The 20,546-nt window shown below is 35.6% G+C and overlaps 1 protein-coding gene across 2 annotated transcripts in view; it reads right to left on the bottom strand.

The window, feature by feature from the left end:
• Positions 1-11,136: 11,136 nt before the first annotated feature.
• LOC5572015 (serine proteinase stubble) overlaps positions 11,137-20,546 on the bottom strand; it is a 111,580-nt gene continuing 102,170 nt past the window's right edge. For both annotated transcript variants that reach the window (XM_021846419.1, XM_001660068.2), the window contains one exon: positions 11,137-11,552. In XM_021846419.1, coding sequence (XP_021702111.1) covers positions 11,389-11,552 — 164 coding nt within the window. In that variant the 3' untranslated portion in view covers positions 11,137-11,388. The remainder of the gene's footprint in view (positions 11,553-20,546) is intronic.

Raw genomic sequence — 20,546 nt, 5'->3', positions numbered from 1 at the left:
ATTGAACTCAGATTGGAGAATAAATATTGATCTGACTAGAAAATGATTGAATTGGCTCGAATTTGGATTGGATTTAGATACGATAAGATTTGGATTGGTTTGGACATAGTATGGGTTAAGATAAGATTGGATATGGATTGAGTTTGTGTTGGATAGAATTTGAATAGAATTCGGATTGGACTTAGATTGGTATGGATTTGGATTGGATATGGATTGAGTTCGGATTGAACTCATACAATATTGGAATCGATTTTGATTCAATTTGTATAAAATATTGATTAAATTGCGATAGGATTTGGATTAAATTTGGACGGGATTCCGATAAAAGTTAGATATGGTTTGGTTTCTTAGAATATGTGGATTGTATTGGAAATTTGAATCAGACTGAATTGGGTTTTGATCGGACAAGAATTTGATTTTTAACTTGATTGAATTTGGATTTGATTTTGACTGGATTCTGATTAAAGCTAGAATTGAATTTTATGGTAATATGATTTGGAATGGATTTGGATCGGCATTGTATTGAATTAATATGGGATGATGAATTTTGATCGGACTTAAAAAAAACGATTGAATTGGATTGGATTTAGATTAGATAAGATTGGATATGGATTGATTAGATTGAATTTGAATTGGATTCGGATTGTTTTGTTTCTGTTTGTTTGGAACTGATTTGGGTTGTAGTTATACACGATTGGAATGGATTTTGATATAATTTGTAAAAAATATCGATTGCATTGCGATTGGATTTGGATTGCATTTGGACTAGATTTATATCAAAGTTAGATTTGCTTAGGGTTTTATCGCAATTTGAAATGAATTGGATTGGATGGGAACTTCAAATTAGACTGCATTGTGTTTTGATGAATTTGGATTGAAGTATGACGGCTCTGACCGGACTAGAATATGATTTGGACTGGAATTATATTCGGATTGGATTTGTATTGGATTCGGATTGCATTTGGGTGGAACTGAATTTGAATTTTACGATTATTGGATTTGGACTGGGTATGGATTTGGATTGTACCGTATTTGACATAGGATTATATCAGATTTGAATTAGATTTGGATTTGATTTAAACTGAATTGGATTCGAAATGGAAAAGGATTGGAATAGGTTTGGATTAGCTTTAGACTGGATCGAATTTTGATTTGATAGAATTTGTATTGGATGTTGACTGGATGCAGATTGAATTTAAATTCAATTAGGATCAATCAAATTTGGATTTTATGGTAATACAATTGAGAATCGATTTGAATCGGCATTGTATTGGATTAAGATTGGTGGTTGAATGCTAATGGATCATTGAAGGTGTCACTCATTTGGCACTCACCGCATCAAAACAGCGTCACCACCGTATATGGGATTTAACCTTGTGATAGCATCGCTGTTCTGTCAAACACACAAGTCTACGGTGGCGCAATCTATGCATTTCATAGCGGCCGTTTTGGTTATTTTAAGGATCCATTGGACTAGAAAATGATTGAATTGGATTGGATCTGGTTTGGTTTGGAATTTTATAGTATTTTGATTGAATTTGGATGTTAGATAACATTTGGATTGGTATGGACATTGATTGGATATGGATTAAATTTGGATCGGATTGAATTTGAATTGTTATCAGATTGGACTTAATAAATTGGTATGAATTTGGATTGGTTTTGATTTGAAAAGGATTTTAATTGAATTTGTATAGATTTTGATTGAATCGACTTTGATATAGATTGCATTCGGACTGGATTAAGATTACAATTAGATTTTATATGAATAGAATTTAATTTAGGTTTTATCATAATTCAACTTGTGGAAGATACGGAATAGAATTGTATTATAAATACTTGAAGTTCGAATTAGATTGCTTCGGTTATTGATTGAATGAGGAGAAAAATGGCCTCTGATTGGTCTTAACTCTAAATTATTGCTTGGATTTGAATTGGATTTGGATTAGATTAGTTTTAGAATTCATAAGGATTAGCATTAGATTTGTATTCTATTGGAATTGGAGTGAATGGAGTGGAATATGATTTGGATCATAATTTCAATTTGTTTTATTATTGTATTATTGTTTGTGTTAGAACCAGTTTGTATAGGTAATAAAATTAAATTGAATTTCTTATAGATTTGAATTGTTTTTACAAAAAAAAAACAAAATTAATTTGGTTTTATAGTTATCGCTATTGCGATACATATTTTATCAATAGTTGTGATAACTTGTCTCTTGATTTGCGATGTTTATCAAAATAAAACAAAATGGAAGGAGAACATTGTTATTTTTAAATTACCAAGTCTTATTGGAAAATGAGAGTAGAGAAGGGAGCGATTGCGGTGTACAGAGTCTGCGTTATGAGATTTATGATAAAATGCTTTTCATGTCAGCAAAGCAAAACAAAAAAAAATGTTTCAGTGTTCTATAATGTGAGCGCCCAGCCCTGTACACGATGAGCTTTTCATTTGACGTGTGGAAAAGCGTAAGCTTTAGCTTTCATTGGAATCGGGTGCAATATGATGCGACCGATGCGACCACACACAGCCTTGGGTTGTATTGATGGACGCGAGAATGATGGGAGCGTTCAATGGAGACGTTTCGAATAATAAGAGCGAGAGAAGATGATTTTACGAATGGGTGTGAAAGAGACGCGTTGACCATTGATGATCGGTCCACATATGCATGGGTTAAATAATGCAAAAACCAAGCGCGGATGGAACATGATCGTTTTGTAGAGCTTCAGTATGTTAGCGGATTTTGCGACGAGCGCATACCGTTTCGCGGAAGTTCATCGGCAAGCGTCAGTTACCACATGCCGGTCAGTTGTTCCGAATTTGGGGGATTTAGGCAGGAGATCTTGAACTCCATTAGGGGAATCAAGGTTTCTTTCCAAATCGCAAAGAAAGGAGACTGTCGCGTTTTGCCGGAAACTCTTAAAGATCGCGAACTTCTTCTCAAACATCTTGAGGAGAAGAAGCACAATTGTTTTACTTATGACGACAAAACTGAAGAGATCAAAAATGAAATAAATGATTTACTTGGATTTTTCCCAATCCAAGTAATCATTATGAAAAAGAGAACCCAATCTGGCATTGTTCGGAAAGGGCTTTCTCAAGAATATTATTTAGTTCACTTTACCAAAAAAGAACTAAATAATATTAAAGCTTTAGAAAAAGCAAAACTTATGTTCGATGTCCGTGTGACATGGGAACATTTCCAGAAACCTGGACGAAATTACCAGAACCCCACTCAGTGCCGTCGGTGCCAAAAGTGGGGTCATGGTACAAAAAAATGTCGCATGGATGCTAAATGCATGATTTGCGGAGTTTCTTCTCACGCCAAGGACGTCTGTCCAGTGAAGGAAGATACCACCAAGTTTATATGCTCTAATTGCGGGGCCAATCATAAGTCATTTTTTTGGAATTGCCCTTCACGCAAGAGAGTCATTGAGGCTCGTGCCAGGCAGATGAAAGATAATATCCGTTACGATAACGGTCGTTTGCCTGGTAGAGTATCGAACAATACTCATTTTTCAGTTAACGATCGCTTGATTAGGAATCATACCCATCAGGAAGATCATAATCATGCTAATTTTAATCCATCGGGTAGCCGTTCGAATTTTCCAATTTCGAACGTATATACCCACGGAAAATCCTTTGCCGATATTGTAGCAGGTAATTTGAACTCATCCCCTGTACGTACTATGAGTACCCATTCTACTTGTTTCAAATCAAATGGAAAAAAAACCCTACCGCCACAGGTAACTACTACTCCGCTTCTTCGTCTACCGAAAATTCTAATGGGAAAACATCAGATAATGTACCCACTTCAAGTGAAATGTCTGCCTCTGATTTTAATTTTCTAACTGAACAATTGAATGATTGATGCAATGTTCAAAGCCACCACTATGACTGAAGCAGTCCAAGTAGGTGTAAAATTTACAAATCAAATTATTATTGGATTACGTTTTTCTAATGGATCCAAATAATAATTTAAATATTTTAAATTGGAATGCTCATTCTCTGAATGGTAAAGGGGACGAGCTGTTTAATTTTCTTACAGTTAATAACGTGCATATAGCAGTTATTACTGAAATTTATTTGAAACCTGGATCTAAACTCAAAAGAGATCCTAACTTTTTTGTTTATCGTAATGATCGACTTGATGGGGCATGTGGGGGTGTTGCTGTTTTCGTCATTTGAAACTAAAGTTTTTGAAACTTTAGGTGTTTCAGTTGAAACTTAACTTGGTAAATATACTTTCATAGCTGCCTATTTGCCATTTCAATGCTCTGGACAGCAAGTTAATTTGCTCCAAACTGACTTGCGAAAATTGACTCGCAATAAGTCAATTTTTTTTGTCATTGGTGACTTTAATGCCAAACATCGGTCATGGAATAATTCTCAAAGTAATTCCAACGGCAGAATTTTATTTGATGAGTGCTCTTCAGGATATTTGTCAATTCAATACCCTGATAGCCCTGCATGTTTTTCCTCTTCTAGAAATCCATCTACGATTGATCTGGTCTTAATCGACTCTAGTCATCTTTGTAGCCAACTGATTACTCATACTTGCTTTTAATTATGAATCGGGGTTTACGGCTAATCAGCCGAGTGGAAGTTTAACAACTACCGAAAGCTAAACATTACATATATTTTGCAATTGTTCATTTAATCCAATTGCAAAATATATGTAATGTTTAGCTTTCGGTAGTGATTACTCATGCTGATTTTGATTCTGATCATGTCCCTGTTACGGTTTTTATTTTTTTATCCCGTGAAGCGATTCTCAATCCTATGAGCTCCTCTTTCGATTATTTTCAAGCCAACTGGTATATATATATATATATATATATATATATATATATATATATATATATATATATATATATATATATATATATATATATATATATCGAAATATTCTCAATCAAGAGAACGTTTTCGAAAATGCCTGGGAGACTGATTTGGAAGAAGTGTGATGGAATTTTCTACATCCTTATGAAGAAACTTCCAGAAAGTAGCTTATCATTTTTAGTTGATATATTTAACAAATGTTTTCAATTAGCATATTTTCCTGACAAATGGAAAATGCTAAGGTTGTTCCAATTTTAAAACCAGACAAAAATCCTGCAGAAGCTCCTAGCTATCGTCCAATCAGTTTGCTTTCCTCCATCAGTAAACTTTTTGAAAAGGCCATTTTGAACAGAATGATGGCGCACATCAACGAAAATTCAATTTTTGCCAATGAACAGTTCGGATTCCGCCATGGACATTCGACCACTCATCAACTTTTACGTGTAACAAATTTGATCTATTCCAACAAATTTGAAGGCTATTCTACTGGTCTTGCTCTTCTAGACATAGAAAAGGCATTGGACAGTGTTTGGCAGGAAGGTTTGATTGCAAAATAAAAAAAAAACTTTAAGTTTCCAACATACATTGTTAGAATAATTCAAAGTTATCTGTCAAATCGTCCACTTCAGGTTAATTATCAGAACTTCAGATCTGAAAGACTTCCTGTAAGAGCTGGTGTTCCTCAAGGCAGCATTTTGGGACCAATATTATACAATATTTTCACATCTGACTTACCTGAGTTACCTCAGGGATGTCAAAAATCTTTGTTTGCGGATGACACAGGCCTCTCCGCCAAAGGAAGAAGCCTGCTTGTCATCTTTAGTCGATTGCAAAAAAGTTTTCACAACTTTGGTGTGTTTTCGCAAAGGAATCAAAATTGGTTCCTCTGCGCCCGTGCTGCATCTTGTTCTCACAATCTTTATTTTGAGACGCATATTTTGACAGCACGGATGCAGACATAAAACACACAAACATGACAGTGTACAGGGATTTACAATACATTTCTCATGTAACAACCAGATTTTTAAAAATAGCTTTTTCCATAACGGTTTTAGAACAATGTTTATTTCAAAAAGTTGTCAACGATCGAAAAATCATTGTTATTTCTCGAAGACAAAAGCTTTCTATCTAATCTTCTTTTGAAGTAATTAACAATTAGTTAGAAAATAGTCACTTTTTGTCTATAAATATCATGGAAGCGGCAAGATAGGGGCAATAAGCGGCAAGCCAAACAACTTCCATCTGAAAGATATTCCTTTAGGTTAATGATCAGGCATCATATTATTTTATTCCATCGTGTTCCAATGCTTATAAAGAACTACTGTTTATGAGCCCATTTTAAGCAATATAAAAAATACATAAAATAAAATGAAAACATGCTCCATTTGATCAGCTGTCATTTAATAAGAACATTTTATAAAAATATTATTCTGTGATGAGCGATATACTTGTGCTGGTTAGATGGCAAAATTAGTAAAATGATAACTGAAACGATCGTCCATTGAAATAATGTTATGATATCAATAAAAAAAATACCGTAAAATGGGGTGTTAAGGACTCGTGGGGTTTTAAGGGATTGAACTTCTCAGTCAAGTTTGACAAATCACAGGAACGTGGAAAATCGATATATAAATCTTCTGAAATGCTCAATTTGTTCAGAGGATTGTGAGCTGCATTATGTAATAGGAGCTATCTAATAATATGAAGTATTGTGGTTGCTAGATACTGAAAACTTTTCAAAACATTTTTGTTCGAATTTTATGGGGTAAATACATTCATCTTCAATACCATGAAATATATTTGAGAAAAATTTGCGAGTAACGTAGAAGAAAAGTAGATTTAATTGAGATCATAGTGCAAACAAAAACTTCTTAAAATTATATCTGGGTTTCGATTTTGAGAAATTTTTATGAAAAAAGTCTCGTTTTGAAAATAAGTGGGGTGTTAAGGGATTATCTATTCTAACTTTTCTAAGTTACTTAACTCATTTGTTTTATGCCGTTGTGTATTTCAATATAGCTTTGGGTTGTTCCGTGAAGTTAACCTGCATGGAAAGTTAAAAGATCTATTTCGTAAGTCACTGCATATCACCAGAAAAAAATTATCTCAAAATTTGGTAAAATTGTTAGGCAAATGTAGATTAAAACTGAATTGGGGATACGACTGTGATAGTTATGTTCTAGGTTATGGCTTTCAATCTATTATGCTCAAAAACGGATATGAAGTGTTCATGTCCGAAACGTCGGATGAAAACTTAAAATCTGTTTTGAGCATAACTGAAGGCCATCACCTAAAAGATAAAAACTGATTATTCTTAATATGGGGTTTTCATGATAGTATTTTCAAAAGTTGTTCCATCGCATTGGTGAAAAGTTTGGAAATAGGAATGGTTATCTTATATGAGAGAGATGGTTTTGGAGCTATTGATTTTTTTAAAAACTACCTACGTCCAAGATAAACAATAATAATATAAGGTTATTTCCGATCTCTTTGTGGAAAACTTTTACTCGTGGTCATGTGTTAAGTGTTGTCGAGCATTGAGTACATTGTAGTAAAGTGTGTGCGATTTCCGCTTTATATTGGAAACTTTTCGTTAAGATTTTTTTTTTCGATTATGCCATTGGGTGTTACATGCAAATCGGTTATTTGGTGTGGTGCGTTATTGAAAAGGCAAATTGGACACTTACTTTATTCAAACTGAAAGCTTGTTGAAATTATCCTTCTTTTGACAAGTCATGACAAGGTTGCTCTGCACTATTCTAGGGTACGAATACTGCATATAAGTATACAAATCCTTTCAAGACAATTGTGCGATGCACTTATAGCTTGGTTGAAAAAAGAATCAATATGAACAGTTGTGTTCAAAATAATAGTAGTTATTTTGAGCGATTTCACCTGGTGCTTAACTTTTTAGCCGGCAGTGTGAAAATTTTCAAATCTTGTGATATTGAAATTGAGTATATTTGTAGTTCACTGTCAAAATTTCATGTCGATTGCTCATATGGAAACAAAGTTACAGCATGCCAAAATTGAGCATTTTGTATGAAAATCGGCTTTCACTACTATTATTCTGAACACAACTGTATGAGAGATTTAGTAGGTAAATTAAAACGGTTAACGTTTGCAGGAGTTCCAATTTGAATTATATTGAAGTAATATCATCTTTAGATTGAACACATCATCGATATTGACCAAAAAAAATTTTTTTTTTGCTGTTGGAAAAATATAGTTTTATTTACAAAGCTCAAATTCCTTAACACCCCATTTTGCATTTTCGTCAAAAATCACACATTTTTTTGATTATCTCAGAAATCTGCCATAGGATCATCTTCATTGTAATTGGCTTTTATATACAGGTCGGGAAAATGGTAGGACTGTATTTTGTTCAATTATTGGCATACTAGAAGTTGCTCGAAATTTAGGTAGATTTTTTTTTTCATCCCTTAACACCCCATTTTACGGTATGTACTTTAACTACAAATATCTTTCAACTACAAAAACTTGTGTTAACATATTTTTCCTGTGAAGTTATTCATAAAAATGCTTTAAATGGACCCATAAACCTAATGAGCATTAGAACACGACGGAATTGAATGAAACAATGCCCGATGGCTAGCCTAAAAGAAAATCTTTCAGATGGAAGTTGTTTGGTTTGGCGCTTTCCATGATATTTTGAGACAATTAAAATTATTAATTACTTCAAAAGAAGATGAGATAGAAAGTTTGGGTCTTCGAGAAAGACAATGATTTTTCGATTGTTGACAACTTTCTAGAATAAATATTTTTACTAAAAGCGTTATGGAAAAAAGTTAATGATAACAATACATAAAAATAGTCAGCAAACTTATTCAATTTATCTTGTTGGCATAACGTATCTACGGGGACAGATCCAGCTTCTCAAACATTTAGGAATTCAAAGATGGTCGACACAATGGCCGACGAAACAAAAAGTGAATGAAAGAACTTGATCTTCCAATTTTAAGCTTACTGAAGCTATAATGAAAATTCCACTGTTGTGCATCATTCGCGAGATTTGTACCTTCAAAGTTGTGGTACAATGTTGGTTTTGGTTCCCAAGTTTTTTTTTACTTTAAGTATAGAGAAACAATTTACTAAACTAGTTTTTCCTCTCAAAATTGAAGCAGTTGTTTTGAAAATTTATCACTGCACTGCACTTTCTATCTGGAATGCAGTGAAATGACTTTCATAGAGTTTTGCCTCAATTTTGATCGATCGTTGTTTTATACGATTGAATGATGAATTCTTGAACCTGAAAGTTAAATCCAAGGTATTTACAAGGAAGCTAGTTCGATGTTCGATGTGTCAAATACAGTGGGGATTCGCTCGTTGGAACTCCGCTACATGGAATGTCACGATGGTGGTTCGCTGGTTGAAGAAAAATCTAACTAACAAGCACTCGAATGTATAGAGTAGATGTCAAACTGACATTGACGTTTGAGCACCGTCGCATTAAATTCTCCATATGTAGGACAAATGCGCTTGTATTTTTGAGTTTCGTGATGATTTGCTCTACAGATGCGTGAGGATGGAGTATTTTTAACAGCTTCCCGCCAGTTTATCTGTAAGATAGACGTTATCTTCACCACCATATTGTTCGCCAGATTCCAAAGGTTAGGATCACTCACCATACTTAGCGGGTAATCGAAGTCAATATGTTCTGGCGCTTCCTGTCTCTCACTACACACGGAACAGCGTATGGCCGAACTGATGCAAATACTGTTCGAAGCAACCATGACCCGACAGGAACTGTGTGGAATTCACTTCGCAGTTTACGCACTTCTATGTTTACGCAGGTCGACACATTCAGGATGAGTCTGTGGGTCCACCTACCTTCCTCAGAGACATCCCATTCTTGCTGCCTCTTGACCCGCGAGCCGATTCTCGCCAATTTCCTCACCTGTCTAGTACCTCTCCGCTGATAACACTCGTTGTCTTCTTCCAGGGTGATGCAAATCGGAATCATTGTGGTGATCACTACTGCCTCCGCCGATGTTGTTCTGTATGCGCTTGATACCCTCATAGCCATGAGCCGAAACGCCCTGTTGAGTTTGTCTCGGTTGCGCTTGGTTTGCAGTGCTGTACCCCAGGTCGAAACTCCGTATCTCAGTATCGACGATGATACGCTAGCCAGATGACTACTACTACTGCTTCTCGGACCATGAGCGTTCGGCATGATCCTTGTAAGTGCATTTGTCGCCTTTGCCGCCTTCTCACATGCATAGTCGACATGGTTGTTGGAGTTTATCTAATCGTCTTTCATCACGCCCAGGTATCTGAGTGCCCAGCGATTCGCTTGTTGCTGTTAGGACGACGTCATCAGCAAAGCAGACTATCTTAACGCCCATGAGTAACTCCAATGGTAAGACCCCATCGTACATCTCATTCCACAGAGTCGGACCCAGTATGGACCCTTGCGGAGCTCCCACCGTTAGCCTCAACTCCTCTCGGCCGGCGTCGGTTGCATACACCAATATCCGATTCCCGGAGTAACTATGCAGAATCCGGCACAGGAACCCGCATTCTATGCAGCGCTGTGGCGATGGCCTCCCAACTGTCGCTATTGAACACGTTCATAATGTCTATCGTTACTACGACGCAGTAACGATTTCCTCTTCGCTTTTGCTTCGATGCCTTCTCGGCCCGTTCCAGGACCGTCCGAATTGCGTCTACCGTCGACTTTCTCTTCCGGAATCCGAATTGCCTTTCTGATAGTCCGTACATTTAATCACCCTGTTTAGGAAAACCCGTTTCAAGAGTTTGCCCAGTGTATCCAGCAATCATATATGCCTGTATGATTACGGATCACCGAGTGATTTTCCTGGTGGCTATCCTTTGTGTAGCAGCAAATGTTATCTCGAGCTGAGGAAGGCCTCAGATATCAAATAAGTTAAATTTTACATTCCTTTGTAAAATTGTTTCAAGATTTGTAACGCACTTAAGACATATTACTCCAAATTCCAAATAAAATTGAGGTTATTGAAGGACTAGGAAATAAATAAATCAACTATCGTCTTTTAATTTAAATATAAATATGTTTATTTGTTTCTATCTTCAGTTAATAAATTACTATTATCGGCATTACAAGACGATAATCTATTTTCTAAAAGCCCACACTTTCAATGTGTGTCTAGAGCTAGAGAGGTGGAAAGGTAAAATAGTACTAATATACCATTAAAAAAAGATTATCACCCTTCGAGTAGTAGTAAGTAGTACACAGTAGCAGTAGTAGTAGTAGATGAAGCATCTTCCCGTATTTAAAAATAGGTACTGTATAAAATTCTCACAGAAATTTCATTGTAGCTTAGATCATCACATTTATAGCTTATTTCGTTTTTTAAAAGGTAAAATACCCTGCCAGCCATCGTTGAGGCAACAGCAGGAAGAGAGTTGCAAGTTTACGTCCCGTCGTCGTTTAGTTTTCCCTTAAAAACAATACTGTTGATTCCTACGCTGTTACAGCACCACCATACCGTATTGGCCCCAGACTCCGCGTGGTTCGATCAGCCTTTTGCGGCGCGCCCCTGTTAACTCGCAGTTAAAATCACATTCTGTATCCACTTGACTGTCTTCTGGATGTTGTGGTAAATTCCCGGCTGGTGGTCCACTCCGCACCCGAACCCGGCACTGGTGATGCCTATGAGTGTGAATCGACCCCGATCGTTGATGATTAGCGGACCGCCGGAGTCACCTGCGAAAGTGAGAAGAAGTGAGTGAAGGGCAATATGGGTTGAGGTGAATTCTGGAGAGAGTGGTGTGTTAGTTGGAGGTGCGCCTAGATGTAGAGTACGTTTCGCTGTAGCATGGAAACATTGGTGGAATCAGATGTCACACTATTTCTGATTGTCTTAGACTAAGAAATCGTTTAATTATTAATAAAATTAATCGTTTTTGAATGGAAGTAAATTGCATTTTGACACTTTGCAAAAATAAATACAAAGGAAATAAAAATACTCAAAAATTACTAATGATACGTGCAAATTCCGTAAAATTCCAATATTATACTTATCTATCAAAATAGGCCCATTTTATTCGCGACTTGAAGACTTCTTCAAAATTGAGCACTTGATACATCTTCCCAGAAGTACCAGTTTACAAATTTTTACAAGTCTGCACAGAGGTCGTCTAAAGCCGTCGGTACCGCCAAAAGGGGTACTTTATAACAGTGGTATAAATTGCATAACCTCTAGAGATGCAAAAATTGAGGAATTTTTAAACGTTATTAGGCCGGAACAAATTTGGAATTTTACTTTTGTCACCCCCCCCCCCTTCAAATTTTTCAAAAAGTCAGAGGGGGGAAATAAATAAAATGTCGTATTTTCAGTGTTGGTTTTTATTTTTTATGTTTGGTTTAGCTAGTTTTGTAATTCCCTTTTACGATATTACATGAGATAACAGGTGTTATTGGATTATAAGTCCTAAATCTGTTCGTTAATGCTTCTAGATGTGGGATCTTTCGTTGAACGGTTTTCTTTTAGAATAACGTTTGCGTCACTTTTACTGTAAAAGTGTAGACTATGAAAATAGAATATTTCAGTGATTACCATGAATTATTATTCATATAAACTTTCAATGAACAATGAATGTGTCAAATCAATTCAGTGATTGGCTATTTGAATACATGTTTTTCTAGTAGATCCTCCTACGCTATGTCTGAACCAGGAAATTATAAAAATCGAATATTTCTTCGCTAGAAGTTAGTATTATGTGTGCGATTTCATTATCAGTAGGTTTTTAAGTATTCAATCAGTAAAATTTTGATTTTTTCCACTTTTAAGCTATTTTTCATTTCAAAATCTTTAGAAATTCCGTTTTGTGACCGAAATCTGCCCATACAAAATGTATGGAAAAAAATTTACCGCTTTTAAAACCTTCCGATTGTGAAAATATGGACCGAATATTGAGAAAATCCGATAATCTGCTGGTTCAGACATAGCGTGCCTCCTTCTTCTGGATGTATAAATGTTGAAGGTGTGATCATCATCCACAAGCTGCGTATCAAATGTCCTTGTCCTTGTCTTCATTGTGTTTGTGTAAACGTTATGATTCTATTTTTTCATTAAAAAATAAAACCATATTTATGGGGGAATTCGTTCAATAAATATGAACCGTATATAGAAAAAGTGCCAGCAAAGCTGCTATTCAGGACACTTACAACTAGTGACAATGGGAATTCGCGATTTTGTGGAGGCTGCGAAATTTGGCCTTCGACTCAAAATTCAGGAAAATCCGCGAAATTCGTTTGATTGTTTTAATATGAAAAACGCAGTGGTTTTTAGTTTATTGCCTATGTAAATTTATTAAATGTATCAATTTTCATATCTTTTAGTTTATCTTGGACTTCTTCTGATTGCTTGTTTTGTTTTAAATTTTCGATTGCCACTCTGGTAATAACTTTATTATCTGTAAAATACAAATTACAATTATAAACACTTCGCTTAGTTTACATATTTGAAATGTAGTTTCATTGAGAACATGTACTTTAGTGCAAAATTTGAACAAAAGTATGGGTCCGCGATAAAGCCGAAAAATTTTAGTTTCATCACCTTCATCACCCGTGACATTTATAAAAAAATACTGCGAATTTCCATTGTCCCTACTGTCGTCCTATGCATATTTATCTTACAGTCGCTAAGGTTTGCAAAGAACATGGCACAAGAGGGCATAGAAGAACAATATATTTCACAGAGACAATTTTCATCAATTTTATTCAAATCTAGTGTATTTTTTTTACAAACAATATGTTACATATATGTTAAATCAAACTAAAATAACATAAATTTAATTAAAAGTTGCATCCAAGTGCAACATTTCTGCTGTGTTTCTAAAATTGTAAATAGCTTATGCACAATTTGAAAGTTTATTATTTTCTCTCATCAAAACTCAAGAAAGAAAAACCCTGTTATTATAAGAAATTGAATTATGAAAAATATTTTAGATTAATGTTATGGAAAATAAAAATGAAAATGACATCAAAATGTCTTGATTTGAAGATTATATGTGACAAAAACATGGTTTTGCAGCATATGAGTATACAAAATGATTAATTTACCTGAATTTCCATTTTATTATTTATTGTCCCCCCCCCCTCGACACATTTTGATGGAAGGTGACAAAAGAAGATTTTAAGATTTGTTCCGGTCTTATTTGAAATGAAACAACAAAGAAATCATCTGAAGAATTTACTGCTAGCACCAAAGAATCATTCCGCAAAAGAGTTGATCCTGAGCGTCATCGTAAGCAATCCTTGTTTGGAGTCGAACGAATCAATGGATTAAAGTTGGCTGTCGATCCAATGCATGCATGCTATTTGGGTGCAACAAAGAGAATACTAGATGGTTGTAGTGTATATGATTAAGAGTAAATAAATAATGAAAGTTATTTCAATTTTGGCCTTTTTTTGCCCTCGCGTCACTGTGGGAGCATACAATTTGTAAAAATAGGATATTATTCGCATCTTCTCTTTACGAATAGAAATTTGGTCATTTTGCTTCGCGTCCTCACGCATGAATCCAAACAAAACCTTCTGATTCGCGTCCTCTCGCACGAATCATTTAATAATCGACTACCATTCCATCAACTATGAAACACTAAGTACACCTATCCGTCTGGAGTTTTCAATATTGGCTGAACACAATATTCCGGATTGACCAATTTCTCTTACGCAAATGAGTTCCATTCTAAATCAACACCGTTTATGGAAATTGCATATGAGCAGGTTATGCAAAAACAAATGGCTGCTACACACTTTTCGGTTTTACGCCTTGAAAATTTGTTCCATAGTCACTATCTTTAAAATCACATTTTACGAAGCCCTTTTCCACTCAACAATTCATTTTTGTAAATATAACATACACATCACAGCAATGACAGCCTACTCGACTGAACTGCCGCACACTGGGGCAGAATCGAAAAAACGCGGAAACAACCTGTAGTTCATCGAAATGAAGAGATAGACGTTTGATGTCTTCTGCGAAAATGATCCTTTCAAAAAGGCCGATGTTTTGAGATGAAGTCATATTTTTTAGTGTTATTCGCATAAATGACTCATATGCCATTTCGGTCAAATGGCAGTTTAGGTGTATGGTTTCTTCGGCAAAGTTGATCGTAATTTTATGCTGAAAATAATTGCTGAAGACGTCAAATTTCCAAGGCTTACTGTTTTTGAAATATAGGCATTTTTCATAAAAATGTGATTAAACCGATTTTTTTTAGTTTTGCTTGTAATTTTTCAATTAAAATACCCTATGTCACCTATGATTATCACAATAATTAACATAAAGCAGGTCTGGTGAAAATTTGATAGTAAAAATAATATTTTGTTTGAATTTTTTATAGTACAATTTTCAAAAAAAAACAGGGATATTGCGTAAAGGCCATTCTTGCGATCGGGCAAGTTCGGGCAGGTGTTTTCATCGCCATCCACTTACGAAAGGTCAGAATATTCGTGACTAATTTTTTCAAGGATATGATATTTAATATATTTTTTCTATGCGGTTTTGAAGTATGCTAAGTTTATAAAGACGTTAACAATTATTTTACTTGACAATGTAACAGTTTTCCAATAAAAACAAAAGTTCAACATAATTATGGGCATTCTTGCGGTGTACTGATAGCTAAATGTACTTATCTATTCGCTTTTTACATTGGTAGGATACCTACATCCCGTTATGTTCGGGTTCGTTTGTCGAGTGTTGAGAGAACCTTAGTGATGTTCATCGATCGAAATGTTAGGGATGCTCAAAATTTCGCAAAATCAAAAATTATTTATTTATTATATTTTGTTTTTTGTTTTTAACATATTATTTATTTACTCTTAATCATATACACTACAATGGTGTGCTAGGAAAGTTGAAGAAGGTGGGATATTCTGGCCGAAAACTACGTACGACTGAACGGGAACAAGCAGATGCAATCTATAAGAGTCTCTTCATTTCCAATTTCAAATATCAAGGTATTTTTAAGGTGAATTCTACTCTAAACTTAATAAAAATAAACTTAATAAAAATGTTCCAAACGAGTTTGGTAGGCGTCCAAGACCGGTCAGGGAATTACCAAATATCAAGGGCACAGAATTCAGACTTTTTGACAGTTATGCTGGCATTTTGATCATTCATTTTTCTTTCCAGAACGTCCAATATGAGCACTTCTTCCTTTACTTTACTGCGATGCGTCTTTTGTGGGGGCGAGAAACCCTTCAGCTGAAGATGATGAACTAGCTCGGGATTTTTTTTTCGTGAATTTGTATTCTGTTTTCGGTTTTTCTATGGTGTCGATTGTCTCTCTCATAATGTACATATGCTGCTTCATATTCCTGATTAGGTGGCGCTATACGGGAATTTACCATCGATTAGCGCTTTTAAATTTAAAAACTTTATGCAAGAAATCAAACGTAACTTGTCTAAGAATCATTAACATCTGCAGCTACTCCCTAAGCGTATGATCGAGCAGTGCAGGATAAGTGAGCGAATATCTTTCGAAAAAAAAAGATGGCGGACAGGTTTCAGCACCGCACTTGCTACTTCGACAGGCTACGATTGAAACTTTGTCAATTAAACTGAACGAGATGGTCGAGTCGAGCAGCCTCAAGATGTTTCTGGAGCGCGAGTTCCAACGAGTACACAAAAGAATCGATGAAAGTAATTCGCTTATATTTTTTCCCAATTTTTGTAGGCAATATTCTATATTACTTTTTACTTTCTTATATTTAACATTAAAATTCAACATGACCTCGAAACTAAGAACTAATCGAGACTTATTGATTAAAACCGGAGAAAAACTTCAAGAACTTTAGGGGCTGATCGAAAGGAACTTGAAAACTCTCAGGAAAAGAATCTTCCCTCTCGAAATGACAGAAGACGTCAAAAAAAAGTAAGAGGTTGTTTCCGAGATACAACCGCCAAGTTGACGTTGGATAACGTTAGCTTCATCTATTTCCTGGCTCGAGACCGGCACAAACTTATGAGAGATTTCTACTGATAAAAATCCAATCAATTTTCATATTATTTGTTGCATGTCAATTCCGTCCTATTGTGGACATTGTGTGTTAGCACAGAAAATCTGTCGTGTAAGTTTGGTTCGGATAACACTTCAACACCGATAGACCGTTATACTCGAAGAAGTTCCGCACCATGAAGAACTTTTTCTGCTTCGTAGTGGTATCCGGAGAAATGTAGAGACAAATCTGCGATTCCAGAGCTCGGCCGTCATGGTCCTGCAGGAAGCGAATGGCCTATCTGATCGGTTTGTTTAGGATTACCAACCTGTGCGCGATCCAAGCCAAGCGTGTCAGCATCATACCGAAGGACATCCAACTGACTCGTCGTATCCGTGGAGAACGCGCTTAAATTGAATTGCAGCACAATTTCCAACAAAACGGGTCATTCGATGTAAAAGAGTTACAACCAGAGACACTTCATCTATAACTATTAATTGATTTATTAATTTATTTATCAATTATATTGTTGGTTGATTAGTTTTCTAGTTAGCTGTTGCTGATTAGTTTTAGCTCTTTGTTTGACAAATTGATACTCTGATCGCTCTAGCATGCATTTGCATGTAGGTAGCGACGATGACAACGGAATTTTTCAAAGTACAGTCACCCCACAATTATGGATAGCACACAGGTATGGATCAGAGTTGGAATAAAACGGGAATATCTCATCAAATACAGGTGCAATTTAGCAGAACACATTTTACCTACGTTAACCATAAATCTGTACAGCATCGTAATCAATCATAATATGCTTAAGTATATTTTTTCCGTCCGTATGAAATAAAATGTCAACCGTATTCCCAGAAGCGTTGATTCATATCTTTGGGGCATTGAAACCCATACCACAGTTATAACTGATCCACATCTGTGGGGTGGACATCGTTTGGAATTTCTATTGAAATCGACACTTTTTGGTAAATAACCGAGAATTTTGAGCTGTATTCTCGAAAACAACTATTTTCTGCATGGTCAGGAAGGTAATTTTAATTTGTACAGTATCACCATGTGTTTTAATCATATTTTGTTCTGAAAAATGACCCTTAGTTGATCCATAACTGTGGGGTCACTGTAAGTAAAGTTTGTAAGGATGCTTAAAATATATCCCCGAGCCCGATTTCATCTTCTAAACTGGTACCAATTAGCTCATACGGTTGAAATAATTAAATTTCTGTTGGATATCAGGTTTTTCCTTAAGAAATTGCCTACATCTAGGCGTTTTTATCACAATTATAGAAATTAACTATTCATTATTTCTTTACATATTGCATTATTAAGCATTTTGCAAGAATATTCGAATTCAGGGAGCTCATATTCATTATGTAGAGTCGTTTCAAAAAATAACAATAATCGCATTGACAAGTGATTAATTTCACCCCGAAATGGGATTTCCCGATTTTCTATTTAAGGGATGATTTTTAGCACTAAAACCACATTTGTTATAACATTTTGGCACATGAGCCAAAGAGGTTGACCGTCGTACTTGTATTCAGTTGTTTGGCATTTTCAACATGATTGAAAACAGACACGAAAAACCATGAAAAATGATCAATTTCACTCGAAATTACGGCACATGTAAACTTCAAAACGTCAAAGCCTTATAACAGCAAGAAAAATGTGCTTTTCTATGAAAAATAAGACATGCCTCGATATTTACCTATTTTTCAATAGTTTAGTCATGAAAATCAATAGTTTTCATTATTTGAGTAGATTCGTAGAAAGATTTGCAATCGATTGGTGCAAGAATCTTGAAAATTTATGCGGGCGTTAGTAAGTTATTAACAGTCAAAATCTAACCACTTTTCGTGACGCGAGCGATTTTTCGTTTTTCGAAATTGTACCCCAGTATGTTGCCGTAAGACGTTATCCAACGTCAAAAAAAAACAGCTGTAAAATTCCAGGATCATTACCATACGGCCAACATCATTGCATATGCTTTAAGAAACGTTGCAAAAGATGATTCTTAAGGGTGAAGCAGCTGTCAAATGAGAGTAAAATTGAAAAGCCGATTACCTAGTCCAGAACCAGTTTTAAGGCTTAACGCGGAAAAGTAATTCATAATTCATATAAGATATGTTTTCGAGGAAATTGCTTACGCCTTCACCATTATTTGGTCATAATTTTGTATGGTTGTTTACATTTTACAACCAGCTACACGTTGGGATAGCAATGAAGAGCCACGAATACCTGTTTTAGATTGGCTTCGTGCTATTTTGACGGAAAGTGCAACGAATGAATACAAAAGAGCGGATGAAGTAAGAAAGAACGTGATAGAACTATTTTCACTATTTTCAAATAATATAATTTAAGATAATATCACCCTTACCTCAGAAAAGATATTAACGGTTTTCGCTGCTAAAGGAAGAATTTACACAAAGAACCGTAAAGAAAAGCAATCAAAAGCTCACGAATATACAAGGAAAACTGTGAACAAGCGGTCAGAAGTTGAGCCAGAATGCAGTAAGCCAAAGCAGCTACGTAATACAGGACAAGACGAGCCAACGGAAACGCAAAACGCTACGAACCAGGGGCGTTCTGATACAAGTGCTCCTAAACCAAAGGTTTTTCAGGATCGAACCGAGGCAACCAGAATCGAAAAATCGAAAATCACTGAAGATTTTTAATCAGGACACAGTCGAGTCTTTCAGCGAATCCGACATTGAAATGCTATCGTATTCTCCGGTGCGATCGAATCATGTCAAAGAGCTACAAGAGAAGTAGCCTTCGATTAAATTGATTTCTAATAGTGGTAAGTTCCATCGAAGTTAATACGCCAATCGCGTATTATCCTCGATTTTACCAAAGTAAAATCGAGGATAATACGCGATTGGCGTATTAACTTCTATGGAGCTTACCTCCATAAGTGTAACATATTTGAAAAATGTTAGTTTTAAGTTCAAGAATTTTGTTTTTTTTTTCCTTGAAACAATCGATCGATTCGTCGGAAATAAAATCGGTCGATCATTCCGACGAAACCGACTTTGTTGAGGTATAAGTCGATGGGATGGAGTTCTGTTTGATCCTTCGACCTTGACGCTTGCTGGGGGTGGGCGATGAGGGCAGGATCAAACATGTCGTGTGTCGTTCGCGTAGCACGGTGGAATAATATCAGTGTACGCGAGGGAGCTAACGGGACGTAATAAAACACGGCGGACTACTTTTTCGAACTAAAAATGGACTGTATTAATTTACTTTGAATTTTACTTTTAGTGAGCACATTTTTTACGACCGATTGGTCAGACGACTGTACTTTTTGACGTTGGATAACGTCTTACGGCAACATACTGGGGTACAATTTCGAAAAACGAAAAATCGCTCGCGTCACGAAAAGTGGTTAGATTTTGACTGTTAATAACTTACTAACGCCCGCATAAATTTTCAAGATTCTTGCACCAATCGATTGCAAATCTTTCTACGAATCTACTCAAATAATGAAAACTATTGATTTTCATGACTAAACTATTGAAAAATAGGTAAATATCGAGGCATGTCTTATTTTTCATAGAAAAGCACATTTTTCTTGCTGTTATAAGGCTTTGACGTTTTGAAGTTTACATGTGCCGTAATTTCGAGTGAAATTGATCATTTTTCATGGTTTTTCGTGTCTGTTTTCAATCATGTTGAAAATGCCAAACAACTGAATACAAGTACGACGGTCAACCTCTTTGGCTCATGTGCCAAAATGTTATAACA

The sequence above is a fragment of the Aedes aegypti genome, chromosome 2 (genome assembly GCF_002204515.2).
Source record: "Aedes aegypti strain LVP_AGWG chromosome 2, AaegL5.0 Primary Assembly, whole genome shotgun sequence".
Classification (NCBI taxonomy): Eukaryota; Metazoa; Arthropoda; class Insecta; order Diptera; family Culicidae; genus Aedes; species Aedes aegypti.
This window is presented reverse-complemented; position numbering and strand designations above follow the sequence as displayed.